This window comes from Lycium barbarum, chromosome 6, assembly GCF_019175385.1.
Source record: "Lycium barbarum isolate Lr01 chromosome 6, ASM1917538v2, whole genome shotgun sequence".
Lineage (NCBI taxonomy): Eukaryota > Viridiplantae > Streptophyta > Magnoliopsida > Solanales > Solanaceae > Lycium > Lycium barbarum.
In genome coordinates, this window is record NC_083342.1 from 123,963,379 (window position 1) to 123,980,805 (window position 17,427).

General features: G+C 33.3%; 2 protein-coding genes across 2 annotated transcripts; both read left to right on the forward strand.

Annotated features, from left to right (window-relative positions):
• Nucleotides 1–1,573: 1,573 nt before the first annotated feature.
• LOC132598579 (disease resistance protein RUN1-like) lies at nt 1,574–6,127 on the forward strand. Its single transcript, XM_060311534.1, has 3 exons — nt 1,574–2,346; nt 4,367–5,468; nt 5,555–6,127. Exons 1-3 carry the CDS (start codon nt 1,835–1,837, stop codon nt 5,771–5,773), a joined length of 1,833 nt encoding a protein of 610 aa, XP_060167517.1. The 5' UTR covers nt 1,574–1,834; the 3' UTR covers nt 5,774–6,127.
• A 1,419-nt stretch (nt 6,128–7,546) lies between these two features.
• Nucleotides 7,547–15,691, forward strand: LOC132598578 (disease resistance protein RPV1-like). The gene is made up of 7 exons (XM_060311533.1): nt 7,547–7,885; nt 10,250–10,751; nt 11,078–12,182; nt 12,254–12,655; nt 12,744–13,649; nt 13,738–14,407; nt 14,493–15,691. The coding sequence occupies exons 2-7, from the start codon at nt 10,291–10,293 to the stop codon at nt 14,615–14,617; spliced, it is 3,669 nt and encodes a 1,222-aa protein (XP_060167516.1). The 5' UTR covers nt 7,547–7,885; nt 10,250–10,290; the 3' UTR covers nt 14,618–15,691.
• The last annotated feature ends 1,736 nt before the right edge of the window (nt 15,692–17,427 follow it).

Below are 17,427 nucleotides of genomic sequence, written 5' to 3' on the forward strand. Positions count from 1 at the left end.
TCTAGTTGAACTGACCACATAAGCTCGCCAATTCTGCTGTTAATTAGGTTCTGCATCCAACGCTTTAGGAGACTGCCTACTGTTAATCAATTCCTACTTATAAAGCCTAAGGCATTGCAATCTAGTACACTTCAATGTGATTTCAGCTTCAGATTCCTGTGCAGAAGAGAGTCCAAGTAAGCTTATTCCTTTCAGAAATTTTGAGAACTTCAAAAAAGAGTTGCTTTTTCGTCAAAAAAGAAAAAAAATCAAAAACGTGCTTCTTCAAAAACTTGAAGAGCATTTGCAAACCACGTGTACTAATTGTCAAAGGGAACATAGGTGTTAAATACTGCTCTCTTGCAAATAAATAAAGAACTAGTATATCGTAAAAAGTAAAGTGATATATATTGCAAGTTACAAATTCTAAAAGGTAATATCCTTTGTTTGCTTTTGTTTAAAATGAAACTTCCAATTGAGAAAAAGAAACTCTGATGTACGTCTTCTGACGTATGTCTTTGCAGTTGGCGTTTACCGACGAATATTTATAAGGGAAAATGAAGGGGTGTACAAACGAAATGGATAAACAAAACTAAATTGATAATTCGAACCAAATTGAGAAAAAAAATCACTAGTGATTTGATTTGGCTTAGTTTGGTTATGAAAAGAAAAATCCGATCACCATTGATTTGATTTGGTTTTAATTAAAAAAAGTTAAACAGAACCAAACTAATCCGACATTACATGTAAAAAAATTCAAAAATATTTTATACATAAAAATATGTATTAATAATGTAATTCATAAATATTTCTTTTACTTTTTCATAGTTTTTTATCTTTTAGTATATTATTTCAAGCTTGGATTTAGAATTTTGAATGGTCCAATAAGTTTTATAGCCCATAGATGTTAGTAACTCAAATAAACCTCAACAAAAATCAAATTAATAATAATGCTAGCAAAAGAAATTCAATTCTAACACTAGAAATGATAATAATATTGGATATCTATTCTTTAGTTTTATATTGATTTAGACAGCAAAAATACATAACTTAAATTTATTTTTTTCTTTAATATTTAGTCATATAACTTATTTATTAGCTGTTTATTTTAGCATGACTTAGTACTTTTAGATTATGATGATCATTTTCTATATGCCTTATAAATTAGTCATCTTTATTATAGCATGACTTAGTATTTTTACATTATGATCATTTTATTTTATGTGATTTGGTTACTTTTTATGTTGAATATTTTAGTAGAATGTCATCTCTCATCTCACATTTTGTGTTATTTTTTTTAAAGAATATCTTAATTAGATAGTCTTAACTTATCAGGACTAAATAAATATTTGAAGTAAAAGTTTATGTTTTATATGAAGAGTTTACCGGGAAAATTCCGAGGTTGAAAAATTCAATTTTTGTTAGTTTAATTTGATTAATAAATTTAAAAACTCGATGTAATTGATTTGATATTTAAAAAAATGAAATCAGCCCTATCCATGTACACCTTTTGTTGGAAACTACCGACGACAATGGCAACACGCAAACCTTAACAAGCAAACATTATTTGGACCAAAAAAGAAAAAGAAAAAGAAAAAACAGACAAACAGTATAATATCTCGCCATCTCACCATTTTCCCTTCACACGGCATTTCCATTGACTTCGACTCCTTAAATCTCTCAAAACTTTACTCTTATGTGAATTTCTCACAGCCCTCTCTCGTTTTCATTCTTACAAGCACAAACAAATCATCATCAACATCTCAATAGGGTCTTCATCATATTTGACTCTTCACAAACTATCACTTTCGATAAGATCTCTTACTTGAGTTATCATTTTCTTGAACTACTTCCAATGTCAACTTCGCAAACCCCACAATCCCGTTATTCTTTCCATGTTTTCTTGAGTTTTAGAGGTGAAGACACACGTAAAAACTTTACTGATCATCTCTACACAGCTCTCATCAACGCTGGAATTCGAACTTTTCGAGATGATGATGAAATCCGTAGAGGAGAAAACATTGAATCTGAACTGCAAAAGGGTATTCGTGAATCCAGGATTTCTCTAATAGTTTTCTCTAATGATTATGCTTCATCAAGATGGTGTCTTGATGAGCTTGTTAACATTCTTGAGAGGAGGAGGAAAGAGGGTCATACTGTTTTGCCTGTTTTTTATACTGTCAGCCGTGAAGATGTTGAGAACCAGACAGGGAGTTTTGCTGGAGCTTTTGTGAATCATGAAAAGAGAGGAAATGCTGAGACTGGAGAGAACAGGAAGGTATGGATGGAGAAGATGGAGAAGTGGAGAGTAGCTTTGAAAGAAGTTGCTGAATTGGAAGGAATGTGCTTAGCCAAAGAAGTAGATGGGTAAGTTTCATAAATTATCCAAAGCCTTGGTATTTTCATCTACTTTAGCATTTAAAGTTATCCACCCCCCTCACTAATCATGAGAGCTAACTTTAGTTCTAATTGTTTCTGGTGAAAGAAAAAAAGTTTACTTTATAAGAAATTGCAAAATTGGTGGTGTAAAACTACTTTGATGATGTTAGTGAAGCAGCATAGATAATAACGTAGAAGTATGTTTTCTTCAGTTGAAAGTTCTGATGTATGTTTGCCATTCACTCAGTACTAGTTGTCCTATATTTTTGGGCTGTGACAATTGCAATAACATAGTGTCAGTTTGAACATAAATGAGTAAATTGTAAACATTGTTTTCGGAGAATAGTTAGTGAAAAGTATGATTGTAACTTATAGTATCTATACATCTGACTATCATATATGTCGATGTGCTTGCAAAGTCCAACTGACTGATATGCCCTGCAAAATCATCTATTGTAAAAGGTTATTTCAGGAAAAGATACTTTGGAAGTGCTAAATGGGCAAAATTTGATATAAGGATTGAGGAAACTTCCACCATGGACATGAAAAATTAAATCTGAGCAGCCCAATATTTTGAGCTATAAGCAAATTTGAGAAAATAAGTATAACGAAGTTGGCATAAGGCTAATTCGAAAGACTAATCAGATTAAAGACACAAAGTTCAGAGCTAAAGACGATAAAAAGCTACCTCAGGTTAGATTCTACTCAAGTGTGAAAACTCACGTGCGAGTGCTCCAAATGGTAAATGCTATGCATAAACCCTTAACGATTGAACCTCGTGGGGTTTCCCTAAAAGATAGCGATTCGTAGCTTTCATGTATATCCCTTTTCTCTGAATTTATTGCTGGTCATCCACTCCAGAGACAACCCAGGGTTGTCGCCAGGGCTTCTTTTGTTGCTATGAAGTGTCACTCATGTGGATCCCATTAGAGAAGTCTCATTACTGATCCTTTTTCAATATTTACAACCTCAAACCACTGAAAAGAGAGAATATTTTCCCTATTAGATTCATGTTGATTTTGAAAGGAGTCCTCATAGACAACATAGCGACTTCCTCTCTCTACCTAGTTGAACTGAAAAACTCGGTCAACTAGGGACTCTTGGATTTAAACCTTGCTCTCAAGTTATTCTGCTTAAGATAGATGGACGCAATAATTTCTTGCTTTCGACGTAATCTTCCTTCATGTCTGTGAATGCTCTTGACTTGTGTGTGCTTTTAGCTTTACCTGTCAGCAGTTCTTCAAGATATCGTGTCCTCATTTATTTGTTAACTTATCAGTGTCAAAATGATCTGCTTAAAGAGTGAAGGATATATAAAGAGATGATACAAAATAGCTGAATAGACAAACCAGAATGTACAAAAATACGAAATGCGTTCATGATACACTCCATCATCTAAGCATACATACACTTTGTATCAGTATCTTTTGGAAATTTATGCATGATGTACTCCATTCAGTTATGATGAGGCTACACATGTCCTTGTCTTGATCATTTTCCTAACTGGAAATGGTTCACTGTAATTTTTTTTTTTTTCGATAAGGGATTCACTGCAATATTTCTTGGTTTTTCTATTTATTGTACTACTACTCTCTTTATTTTGCTGTCCGTTTCCCTCTTTGTTGCTCCAATATTGTCAAATTTCTTCACAGCACACAAGTAAAAGTAAATATCGCTCATTCTTTCTCCTGTAGCACTAGTAAGCCACATATATTTTCATCCTTGTTCCTTTTATGGGAAATGTGAAGTTTTATTGATTTAGCATTGAGAAAGTGCTTTAAACGTATACGTCCATCTTTGTTCCTAATTGTTCCTAGGCAACCAACCAGGTTATTCAGTTTACTGATGCTTAATATGACTGATCATCCTGGCAGTGTTATGCTTGCTCTAAATGTGAAGTATAACTATATTAGTGTACTCTTTTTGTTTGTTCTCCAGTACTTGGCTAGTTGCAGTGGTTTATTAATTTTTCATCTTGTTTCATCTTTTACATTTGCACGTTATTCAGGCACGAGGCAAAATTCATCGAAAAGATCACCAAGGAGATACTCAAAAGATTGAATCGCACAGTACTTAGTGTACCTTCATACACAGTTGGATTAGAGTCCCGAGTGATGGGCATTAACTCATGGTTACAGGATGAGTCAAATGAAGTTGGCATTGGGGTGATCTATGGACTTGGTGGCGTAGGAAAGACTACTGTTGCTAAAGTAGCTTACAACTCTAACTATGACAGATTTGATGGCAGTTGCTTTCTCGCAAATGTCAGAGAAATCTCAGAGAAACATCCAAATGGTCAGGTTTATTTGCAAAAACAAATTTTTGAAAGTATTTTGAAAGGCAGAAAGGAAAAAATATACACTGCTGATGAAGGAATTGTCAAAATGAAAGATGCTATTAGCAACAAAAAGGTTTTTATTGTATTTGATGATGTGGATCAGCTGGATGTCTTGGATTCACTTATTGGGACAAGGGATTGGTTTTATCCAGGGAGTAAAATTCTCATAACAACAAGGTGCGAGAAATTGTTGAAGGCCCATGAGAGGCACATGTTATTCAAGATTAAGGAACTTGGAGACGATGAGTCCCTAAAGCTATTTAGCTGGTATGCTTTTACACAAGACCACCCTTTAGAAGAGTTCGGGGTGCTTTCAACAGAGGCAATACGGCATTGCGGTGGGCTTCCATTAGCCATTTGTGATTTGGGTCATTTTCTTTCAGATAGAGGTATGGATATATGGAGAAGTAAACTGCAGAAATTGGAAGCAATCCCTCATAGCAAAGTTCAAAAGAATCTTGAGATAAGCTACAAGTCTCTAGATGATCATGACCAGAGGTTGTTCCTCCTTATTGCTTCTTCTTTTGTTGGGAAGGACAAAGATTATGTTATCAAAATATTAGAGAACTGTGATTTGCACCCAACAGTTGGAATTCAGAACCTCATTGATGGATCCCTCATCAGCATTGATGACGAAAATAAGGTGGTGATGCCTCCACTTATTCAGGACATGGCGAAAGAAATTATTCGTCGGGAATCACCTGATGATCCCGAGAGATTGTGTAAATTGTTGAACCAATGGGGTCTATCAAATTACGTGACGGAGAACAATGTAAGATATTAACTTTTCTATTCACGTTAGCTTGTCTTAGTATATTATGAAGTGTTCTTGTTTCTCACATAATCTTTCTGGAACAGGAAACTGATGCAGATGAAGGAGACATTCCAAGTGGACATGTGTCGGAAGATGGTCTTGTCCCAGCAGTTGGTCCTAATGGTGCAAAAACACCATATTATCAAGATTTGCCAGAAATAGCTATTCTGCCATACCTTGGTAATTCGTTGAAAAGGCGTTTTGTAGGACTTCTTTCGACGTTCCCCTTATCTGGTGGCCTCAAAAGATTCTTCCCAGGATGAGAGAAGTACTTGTGAAGATGCCGCCTTCTTTTTCCAGACAAATCAACATTTTACCGCTTAATGAGTGGAGCTAGAAGATACACACGAGTGCTGTGAGAATAAGGTTTCAATCAGAATCATTATCTGATAATATCTGACCATCTTTATGCTTGGCATACCGTGTTAGTTGCACAATTTTGTAAGTTATGGAGGTACATTCAGTCCAGCTCTTTTTTATCAGCTTCGGGTGGGCGATGGTGTAAATTATGTTTCATTAACTCGTTGTACAGTCATAAGATCGTTTCTGGTAGCTGCATAGTTTGCTTTAGCAAATAGTTCACAGGAATGAACTAAAAATATAACCTTTAACCATTCCTTTTTAGTCTCCAAAAATGCCGTTTTCGTCTTTCATATTTCTAACTAGAATAATAACACAGTTATGCTAAATGAATACGTGGAACCACAAGAAGGAAAGGTTGGGAATGAGAAGAAAGGAAATGAAAGATAAATAATATAAAAAGAAGAATATATTTTAAAAATAAAAATAATTAAAAATTAAAAATATAAAGAAATTAAAATAATAGAAATAAAAATAAAAATAAATTAAAAAAGAAAATAAAGAAATTAAAAAATAACCATGTAATTACACTCAATTCTCAACTCAACGCTCTCTTGAGAATTGGAGAGTGCAATTACACCCTCTCAATTATATCCGATTCCCACCTAACCAAGTAATAATTTAGTCAAACAAACAGGTCAAACTGTGTAATTACACCCAATTCCAATTACCTGGGTGGCTTTCCAGATAGGCCCTTAATATTCTATATTCATTTGTGGCTTGAAAATTACATTACAGGCTTTAATACCGTAGAATAAGTTACTGATCAGGAGTAATAGTTTTGCTAAAATTGTTGCCATTTGGGCTTTGCTCAGGAAAAGCAAGCGGGCAGCTTCAATTAATTTTATTTAATGTGGAAAGTTGTGGGATTTAAATACAGTGAATGGATGGAAAGAATGAAACAGAAAAGCAAAAAAGATTTAAAAAAGATCAAATGGCGTTGGGCCAAAGAATTTTAAAAGACCATACGTGAAGTTCATATGAAAAGACGATGCATTCATTTTAGTACCGGTGGAAAGCTAAAAGAAGAGGAAGGCCGGCTAATATTAATTAGCAGAAGATGAAGATCCCCTTCTCATTAAGTAGTATGCACATTAATTAGTTCAAATTAATCATTTAAATTGGAGGTGATTTTATTTATATTTAATGGAGTAGCATGAATATTAAATTATAATGTATGTTCACACTTTTGTACAAAAATATTATAGGAGTAATGATTGGTTGAAGGTAAAAGTTCGTTCAATATTTTATGGCATTTTGATAATCCAACTTTTAATTTAGAGACTTTCCACTTTTATAATATACTAGTTTCTATTTTGAACTTGAATAACCATTGAAACAAAGAAAAGGATCTTCATGCTTTTTTACTTTCTTGGGTCCAATTTGAGAGTATTGAGACCTACGACAAAGAGTATCCTGCTTTGACTTCTCTTTGTTGCCATATTTTGACGGGAAAGGCTGGTTGGGTGGGCCGCTGGGTTTACAAATTAGGGTTTTTTTCTTTTCAATTAATAAATTCCACGTGGTTGCATTTAATTGGACATGTTCCCATATGGACCAGAATGGGATTGTATTGGGGTGTTATTTAATTAATTAGGTCGGGTTAAAATTGCGTAATTTAAGTAAAATTGGGTAATTTTATCAATTTGGGGAATTCGTTCAATTGAGGGACAAATGTGTGAAGTTTGTTGACGGAGGACAAAGTTAGCTAATAAAAAAAAAAAAAAATGGTATATTTGACCCTTTTCACTTTTGTCCGTTTTTTCATTTTCTGCTTGTTAATTTCGCTTCCATCAGTTTGTCCTTTTCTTTTTAATTTACTACTACTATTTTCTACTTCTTTTAAGCTTCCAAAAGTTATAATACTTTTCAAATCTTTTTACTTTTGTATAAATTCCACAGGCCACTTTAAATCAGTAGCTTTAGCCTTTGGTCCATTATCAGATTATTAGTATATGTTTTTGTCTTTAAAATACTCAATGTTTGGTGTATTCTCAACCCTTTTCCCAACAAAGGTATGCTGTTTTAATGTTAGTTTCTTCACTTAGCTTTCCTTTAATTTAGCACATATAACCAGCACTTTTAAAGCTGCTTAGCCCTTCGTTTTGCTCATAATTTTCGTTCTCTTTTGGTCTTTGTTGTTGATTGTTTGTGTTTTCAATCTTCAGATTTTGTTCTATATTATTTTGCCCGGTTATCTTTTGAAATTGTCGCATCCGCTCGATTTCTTCATTCATTTTCCTTTCTTTTAGTGTTTGTGTAGTTTGCGTTAATTAGTTTGGTTGGCTCAGTACATAACAATTCTATATATAAATATAGTTGATGTATGATAAAAATATTGTATACACTATATAATTTATTGTACTGAATTACAATTATTAGTATATCTTTCGCTACATTTATGAATTAAGACGAATACGATAACGAGAGGAAATTTCTTTTAGATGGAGTCAACAAATTAAAGGGAGTGAAGGATAAAAAATAAATGGACTAAAATATTGGTGGACGGACATAGTAGAGAAGATGAAGTTGAGAATAAAACCCAAAATTTTAGGGCATTTGGTGATTCTAATTGATAGGAATGAGATGCTTAAATTTTTGGGGATTCTATTTGAATCTCGATCGACAATTTAGCAAGATAGTTATGAAAAGTATCCTTTTTAATAGCTCAAAATACTAACCGGTACGGTTAACCATATTTAATAATCCATTGCTCTATAGTTTATCAAAGACGTTTTACGTTGATGGCACAATATATTCATATATATTGTCAATTTTAAAGTTTCCTCATTTATTTCCATCGTATGACTAATTCAATTTAAAATTTTGTTCTTTATACCTAGAACTAATACAATCAAGCCTGAAAAGAAAAAGAACGATCTCGTTGGTAAAACTTTTAAAATCTATCCCGTCAAATTTTAAGATTTCGTTATAAAGAAACGTAATGATCACAAAAAGTTTGGCTTGATCTAAAATTTGAATTTATTTTGTCTGATTTGGTGTTGTATGCTGGCACAAACACGTCTTCCCTTTCAAAATTTGTGCAATTCACCATGCACTTATTATAATGTTATTTCAACTATATTAAGAAATTTGTATTACTTAGCATGGAATACACGTCCGTTTCAAAAACTAGTTTGTTAAAAAGCTCTGCTACAATAAGAAATACATAGGGCAGACATTTTTTTGTATTGGAAATTCAATAAATATTTTATTGTAATGGAAAAAGTTCTGTGTTGATACGATGAACAGTACATAATGCTATACATTCTTACATAATAATAATTACAAATTAATGTTTAAAGTTAACGAAAAACGAAGACAATACTCGTCTAGGTGATACCAACTAGATGGATTGCACCTTAATTATTAGTTGTGTACTTGTGTTGGAGTTTTTAAGCTAAACTACAACTCTTGAAACAAAAATAAAGGCAAGAAGAGAAGTAATATTTGCTGCTGGAAAGATCTCTTTTCATTGAACTGAAATGGTGTTTAAATACAGAAAAATTCAACAACTTGAGCCTAGATTTAAGCAACTACTTTTTACATGATTCCATGATCAACAAACTCCTAAAAATCCCAACAAACTCTTAAAAATCAGCAACTAAGTTAATACTACTGAAAATGGCTAAAAAACAGGAAAGAATCCAGCAACTTCTTTTGAACTTTTACTGCAGTAACAGAGACAGCTAATCAACAAGTTGTCATTGCTCATATTTACCTCTTGCTGTTTGTAAAGAGTCTTTTTAATCTATAAATGTCAAAATAAGGATAAGTATGGAATTTAGCAAAACTCCAATATTAGTGAACGCTTAATTTGTCTTAAGAGACAAATCTGTTTTATGTTGGAACAAAATTTAGCTCAAATAGAGATACATGTTGGTTCTTTAATTCTTAATCCCTGAAAGAAGAAAATAAACAAATACGATATATTTTTCCAATTTAAGTATTCTAGAATATGGTTAATATCATTGAAAAGTAAATGTTATTCTACTTTCATATTGCTAATTTAACCCTTTGTTTTTCATAAGGTTGACATTGAAAGTTTGCACATAGGAGCTAGGAACTCTCACTCTAGAACCTGTACTATTATAGAGATGTGCTGAAGTGGCATTTTCTTACCTTGTCTTTTCCAAATCTATCTGCAATAAATAAGAGACAAACTATATAGTAATAACTACATATATGTGTTGCAAATTTGTTGTCATTTACTAGGTTAGTTAATGATATGTAGACCTTAGGTTATGTAAACTTTAGAATATATATATTTCCTGTTGATTTTGACATGCAAAAACAATATATGTACCTTCTTACATTGCCTCCTGATGCAAAATCACCTCTTCATATCTTCAAGGCATCTAAACATTTGCTTCTCACAGAACAATCTTTTATCAGTGGTTGATCAAAACAAATATAAAAAATGTCTCAATTTGCTTATCATGCATTTCTGAGTTTGGCAACAAAACTAGGCAAGTCCTTTGGAAATCATCTTCATTCAGCCTTATCAAATGCTGGTATTCGAGCATTCAGCGTTGATGAACCTGAGATAGATGAAAAAGAGTGCAAAGAATTGCAGAAAACAATTCAAGGATCAAGAATTCTCATTGTTGTCTTCTCAAAAGACTATGCCTCTTCAGAGAGGTGCCTTGATGAACTTGTGTTTATACTTGAGAGCAAGAAAGCTTTTGGACGTTTCGTTCTACCTGTGTTTTATGATATGTATCCATCAGAAGTCAGGAAACAAAAAGGTTGTTTTGAACAATCTTTTTTAATGTATGAAGAGAGATATAAGTCTGGGACCGATAAAGTGAAGGAATGGAAGGCTGCTCTATCAGAAGTTGCTGATTTGGGAGGAATGGTATTACAGAATCAATCTGATGGGTAAGCTCTTACTAGCTTTTTATGTTTATGTAGATATTCAAATTGTTTCATCCCATTTTCTAAGATGATCTTTCATGTGACTGGAAATGGAACTCATTTTATTTTTATGTTTATGTAGATATCCTCTCTTTTAGAGAGTTGCATATCAAATATATAGCCTGTTATCCTTACTGGTGCATGGAAACCTTTATATTTACTTCCCTCTTTTAATATAGTTTCAGTAATTGATGAAAACTAAAGAAAATTTATGAATTATAAGTTACCTTTGGCTCAGTATGTGATTTATTCATGACTTTAGATGGTATTGGATATTATCTAATTTTCAGGTGTGAGTCGAGGTTTATTCAAGAGATTGTGAAGGTGGTGGCAAGAAAACTAAATCGCGCAGTTTTAAGTGTTGCTGTCCACCCAGTTGGAATAGATTCTCGAGTTAGAGACATAAATCTCTGGTTGCAGGATGGATCAACAAGTGTTGATATTATGGCTATATATGGTATGGGGGGAATAGGTAAATCTACACTTGCGAAGACTGCTTACAATCTTAACGTTGACAAATTTGATGGCAGTAGCTTTCTTGCTGATGTGAATAAAACTTCAGAAAGACATAATGGTCTGGTAAGTCTACAAAGACAACTTCTTTCAAATGTTCTAGGGAAGAAGGTGGAAAAGATACACAATGTCGATGAAGGAGTCATCAAGATTCAAGAGGCCATCCGTTGCAGAAGAATTCTTCTTGTTCTCGATGATGTGGATGATAGAGATCAGTTAAATGCTGTTCTTGGGATGCGAGAATGGTTTTATCCTGGCAGTAAAATTATCATAACAACCAGAAATCAGCACCTGTTTAATGCTAGTGAGGTCTGCAGATGTAAGATATATAAGGTCACGCCATTGAATGCTCAAGAATCGATTCGACTCTTCAGCTGGCATGCTTTTCTAAAAGAAAAATCTTCAGAAGATTATGAGGACCTTTCAGAAAATGTGATACTTCATTGTAAAGGGATTCCTTTAGCTCTCAAAGTTTTAGGTTCTTCTCTTTGTGACAGAAGTATAGAGGTGTGGGAGAGTGCATTGAGGAAGCTAAAGGAAATCCCTGACAATAAGATCCTGGAAAAACTCAGAATCAGCTACGATTTGCTGCCAGATGATGATGTACAGAATCTATTCCTCGATATCGTCTGTTTCCTTGTTGGGAAGGATAAAGACTATGCAGTTACTATACTCGATGGATGTGGTTTTTTCTCAGTAGTAGGAATTCAGATTCTTTCAGATAGATGTCTGATCGAAATCGACAAGGATAAGCTGAAAGTGCATTCATTGATTCAAGATATGGGAAGAGAAATTATCCGCCTAGAATCCCCTTGGGAGCCTCAGAAAAGAAGCAGAGTTTGGCGATACAGAGATTCCTTCGATATCTTGAGTTCAAAAACTGTAAGAATCTTATCCTCTATTGTGTATGCACTATAATCGCTATCATGACTAAACAATTGTTCTTCTATCAGGGAACTGCAGAAATTGAAGGCCTAGTTCTTGACAAGGGAATGCCCACAAAATTGTCCAAAGTAGTTAAGTCTGTCAGATCATATTACTTCAGTGAAGATACTGGTCTGGTAGGTCCTAGAAAACGCTGTAAGATCATGGAGCATTTTGATGATGCCAGCGCAGAAGTTTCAAACAGTATAGAATTTGAAGCTGATGCATTTTCCAGAATGCAGAGGCTGAGGATATTCCAGCTTAGTTATGTAAGATTCACGGGATTCTATAGTATGTTTCCGAAAAGTCTAAGATTACTGTGTTGGTCTGGATTTCATATGAAGACCATTCCTGAGGATCTCCCTCTAGAGAGCCTGGTTGCCCTTGAAATGAAAAAAAGTTGTTTGGAAAAACCCTGGAAGGGAATTAAGGTATGTTATAAATGTGTTTCCTTTTCATCTACTGGAAGAAAATGACTTTTGAATCAGACTTAACTTCACCTCTTATTTCATGTTTCAGATTCTCAGATCATTAAAGATCCTCAACTTTAGTCATTCCCATTTCCTAAAAAGAACTCCTGATTTTTCTGGACTTCCCCATCTGAAAACTTTGATCCTGAAAGACTGCATTAAGTTGGTCAAGATTCATGAATCAATTGGATGCCTTGACGGACTCGTCTATCTGAACTTGAGAGACTGCAAGAATTTAAGGAAGCTCCCTGGAAGCTTTTGTAAGCTCAAATCTTTAGAAAAACTTAATATCTCTGGCTGTTCTAAACTAGTTACATCAGCAATAGAGTTAGGCAAGTTAGAATCTTTGACAACCCTACAGGCTGATGGAATGAATTTTGGTAATGCGAATTCATGGAGGGCCCGCTGGCAAACTTGGTCATCAAAGTTGAGAAGATCCCCAGATTATAACCAGTTTTCATTCTCTTCTTTATCAAGTTCGCTCGTTAGATTAAGTCTTGCTAAATGCAACTTAACAGATGACGCTTTATCATTTGGCCTCAACAACCTCCCCTCATTATGCTTCTTGAATCTAAGCGAAAACCAGATTTACAACCTGCCTCTGAGTATCAAAACTCTTGGTATGCTCCAAGACCTTTGGTTAGATGGATGTCCGAGCCTCCGTTCTCTGCCAGAGCTTCCTCCAAGCCTAGTTAAGCTGAAGGCAGTTAGATGCTCATCACTGGAAACAGTTACAAATCTACCAAACCTAATGTCAAATCTCTTTTTAGATGTCATGGAAAGTGAGAATTTAAGTGAGATTTCAGGAATTTTCAAGCTAAATCCCATTGATAATTTTGAAGTGGAAATATTGAATACTCTAGGCCTGCTTCTCAAGATGGATAACACAGCAGATACAGTGGTGGAAATATTTAATAGGTTCACTAACACAAAAAGGATATATTCAATTCAACAGGTAAGTTTTTTTCTTACTGTAAACTTTCTCCTCAACCTGTTGAGCAGATCCAATGTAAAATACCTTTTTTTTTCTTGTTTGGCATCAGGGACTCTATGAATTTGGCATCTTCAGTACTTATTTTCCAGGAAATGAGGTTCCAAGCTGGTTCAACAACAAAAGTGAACAGAGCATGTTGACCCTGAAAGTAGATTCACTTCCTTATATCAACATAACAGGCCTGATCATTTGTGTTGTCTTTGCACGTTCTAGTCCTCGCAAATTTCGCTATTTTGGTGACGGGCATACATTTTATATCAAAGTCCAAAACATTACAAAGGGCCTTAAGTGGATTTATGCCCCATCATTCATTGGCATTCCAGGAGAGAACAACAGGTTGATATTTTTATGCCACTGGAAGTTTGGGAAGTATTTACAAACTGGTGATCAGATTAATGTTTCATTGCCTTGTTGGAGTAATACTTTTAAGATGAAAGAGTTTGGAGTTACACTTGCATATAACAAGCCAGAATTAGACCAGTTCTCAGCATCTACTAGTGAAGCAAGAGTGCTTGCAACGCAACGTACTCCAATTAGTGATTATCAATCCGAAGAAAGTGTCATGGCAGGCTTTATGCCTTCATATCAGTTGGCGGTTCATCGTTACTACCTTTCTCACCCTGACTACTTTGTGATCCGCGACAATGCAGATTCAGTTGTGAGGTCAATTTTGAATGACAAATTGTTTGAGGATGATTATGTGCAGACTGCAGGTTCAGGTCTGTGCTTCATATCTTGCGTATCAAATTTTTTATCTTGACAGTTACTCATTTATGTACTATTGGATGATCATGTTTAATGTAGGGTCTAGTGATGGAGCAGGACCAGAAGAAGTAGATGATGATGATAGCATCTTTGATTTCGATGAGGATGAAGATGATGAGGCTAACCTAGCAGAGTTAGAGGAGATGTTGCAAAGATCTTGGTGAAAGAAATGAAACAATGGTGCAGCTAGCAGCGTAACACATTGACTGACCAACTCAAAATAATGAATTTGTTATACTTGGCGTGAAAGATTATAAACATATTGGCTATGTATCAAATAGTGTAAAATCATTACTACTTTTTCACCCAGAAATGTTTTTGCTTAAAGGCCGAAAAGGGATAGGCAGCTGCAAAGTTGATGTTATACAGATATGTTTTAACCTTAAACCACAATAATCTACATTTGTTTGTTTATGTAACTACTAGTTTATGATTAGGTGCGTTGCACGTATACGTCAAACATCATATTGAAGGCAACAAAATTTGTCTGGCTTGTAAAGTATCCTCCTTGGTTATGCTAAGCTTACTTTCAACATTGCATCGCATGTACCAAAGACATCCAGGCTTTGGTGCTGGTGATTTTAATGTTGAGGAAGACAGTTGTCGTGATTATCATCAAGTTTTTTCGTCGCTCATGCAATATTATCTTCATAAGTTGAGTTATGAAATCGAGCTAATAATCAGAACTTACTTCAAAAATGTCCTGTGCACCTTGCAGTTCAAAGGGGTAACGGTTCCAGAACTGAAATGCAAATATCTTACGCTAGAGTTTCATATATATATTACTACTATATAGAAGCATGGGTCTCAACCCATGCTTCGTCGTCCGTTGGGCATTTTAAAAAAAAAAAAAAAGTGTGGTCCCCATATTTAACACCAACCAATATTAAAAAAAAAAAACACCAATCAATATTAAAAAAAAAAAAGAAGTAAAAAAAGTGGAACCCACCATCTCCAAGCTCACGAAAAAAAAAGTGGACCCCATATTAACAAAATCAAGCAATATAAAAAAAAGTGAATCCCATATTAAAAAAATAAACAATGTAAAAAAAAAAACGCAGACTTTGTATTCGTAGCAAACACTAATATAATAAAGTTTTAGATACGGAGCACAAACTACAATATTGTATAAGTGAAGACTTTGTATTCGTAGCAAACACTAATATAATAAAGTTTTAGATACGGGGCACAAACTACAATATTATATTAATCGTGTTTTGAATATAGTATCCCATATTGACAAAATCAAGCAATATTAAAAAAAAAGTGAATCCCATATTAAAAAAATAAACAATGTTAAAAAAAAAAAGTGTAGACTTTGTATTCGTAGCAAACACTAATATAATAAAGTTTTAGATACGGAGCACAAACTAAAATGTTATATTAATCGTGTTTTGAACATAGTATATATATATATATATATATATATATATATATATATATATATATATATATATATATATATATATTGTATTCGTAGCAAACACTAATATAATAAAGTTTTAGATACGGAGCACAAACTACAATATTATATTAATCGTGTTTTGAATATAGTATCCCATATTGACAAAATCAAGCAATATTAAAAAAAAAAGTGAATCACATATTAAAAAAACAAACAATGTTAAAAAAAAAAGTGCAGACTTTGTATTCGTAGCAAACATTAATATAATAAAGTTTTAGGTACGGAGCACAAATTACAATGTTACATTAATCGTGTTTTGAACATAGTATATATATATATATATATATATATATATATTATGTGCATAAAAATAGTGCAAACTAATAATGTCCAAAAGAGTGGCCCCATACTAAACAACACCAAGCAATATAAAAAATAAAAATAAAAAAGAAGAAGAAACTATATAAAGCATGAGTTAGACCCATGCTTCGTCGTCCGTTGTCCCTTAAAAAAAAGGGTGGGCCCCATACTAAATAACACCGAGCAATAAAAAAAGAAAGAAAAAAAAAGTGAAACTCACCATCTCCAAACTCATGAATCAAGCAATATAAAAAAAAAAAGTGAACCCCATATTAAAAAAAATATAATGTTAAAAAAAAAAGTGCAGACTTTGTATTCGTAGCAAACACTAATATAATAAAGTTTTAGATACGGAGCACAAACTACAATATTATGTTAATTCTTTTTAACATAGTATATGTATATATATTATATGCATAAAAATAGTGCAAACTAATAATGTCCAAAAAAAAAAAAGTGCACCCCATAAAGGGCGGACCCCATACTAAACAACATCAAGCAATATAAAAAAATAAAAAAAGTGGAACCCACCATCTCCAAACTCACGGTAAAAAAAAGTGGACCCCATATTGACAAAATCAAGAAATATATATAAAAAAAAAAAAAAAGTGAACCCCATATTAAAAAAAAAATAATGTAAAAAAAAAGTGTAGACTTTGTATTCGTAGTAAACACTAATATAATAAAGTTTTAGATACGGAGTACAAACTACAATGTTATATTAATCGTGTTTTGAACATAGTATATATATATATATATATATGCATAAAAATAGTGCAAACTAATAATGTCCAAAAGGGTGGACCCCATACTAAACAACACCAAGCAATATAAAAAATAAAAATATTTAAAAGAAGAAACTATATAAAACATGGGTTTAGACCCATGCTTCGTTGTCCCTTAAAAAAAATGTGGGCCCCATACTAAATAACACCGAGCAATAAAAAAAAAGGAAGGAAAAAAAGTGAAACTCACCATCTCCAAACTCATGAGAAAAAAATAAAAGTGGACCCCATATTAACAAAATCAAGCAATATAAAAAAAAAAAAAAAAAAAAGTGAACCCCATATTAAAAAAAAATATAATGTTAAAAAAAAAAAAGTGCAGACTTTGTATTCGTAGCAAACACTAATATAATAAAGTTTTAGATACGGAGCACAAATTACAATGTTATATTAATCGTGTTTTGAACATAGTATATGTATTTAT

Bases quoted from the DNA above. Each gene is read 5' to 3' on its own strand.
- LOC132598578 (XM_060311533.1), top strand. From the start codon at position 10,291: ATGTCTCAATTTGCTTATCATGCATTTCTGAGTTTGGCAACAAAACTA. The intron at 10,752-11,077 runs GTAAGCTCTTAC...TCTAATTTTCAG, and splicing joins TTACAGAATCAATCTGATGG to GTGTGAGTCGAGGTTTATTC. The intron at 13,650-13,737 runs GTAAGTTTTTTT...GTTTGGCATCAG, and splicing joins GGATATATTCAATTCAACAG to GGACTCTATGAATTTGGCAT.
- LOC132598579 (XM_060311534.1), top strand. From the start codon at position 1,835: ATGTCAACTTCGCAAACCCCACAATCCCGTTATTCTTTCCATGTTTTC. The intron at 2,347-4,366 runs GTAAGTTTCATA...CACGTTATTCAG, and splicing joins TTAGCCAAAGAAGTAGATGG to GCACGAGGCAAAATTCATCG. The intron at 5,469-5,554 runs GTAAGATATTAA...TTTCTGGAACAG, and splicing joins ATTACGTGACGGAGAACAAT to GAAACTGATGCAGATGAAGG.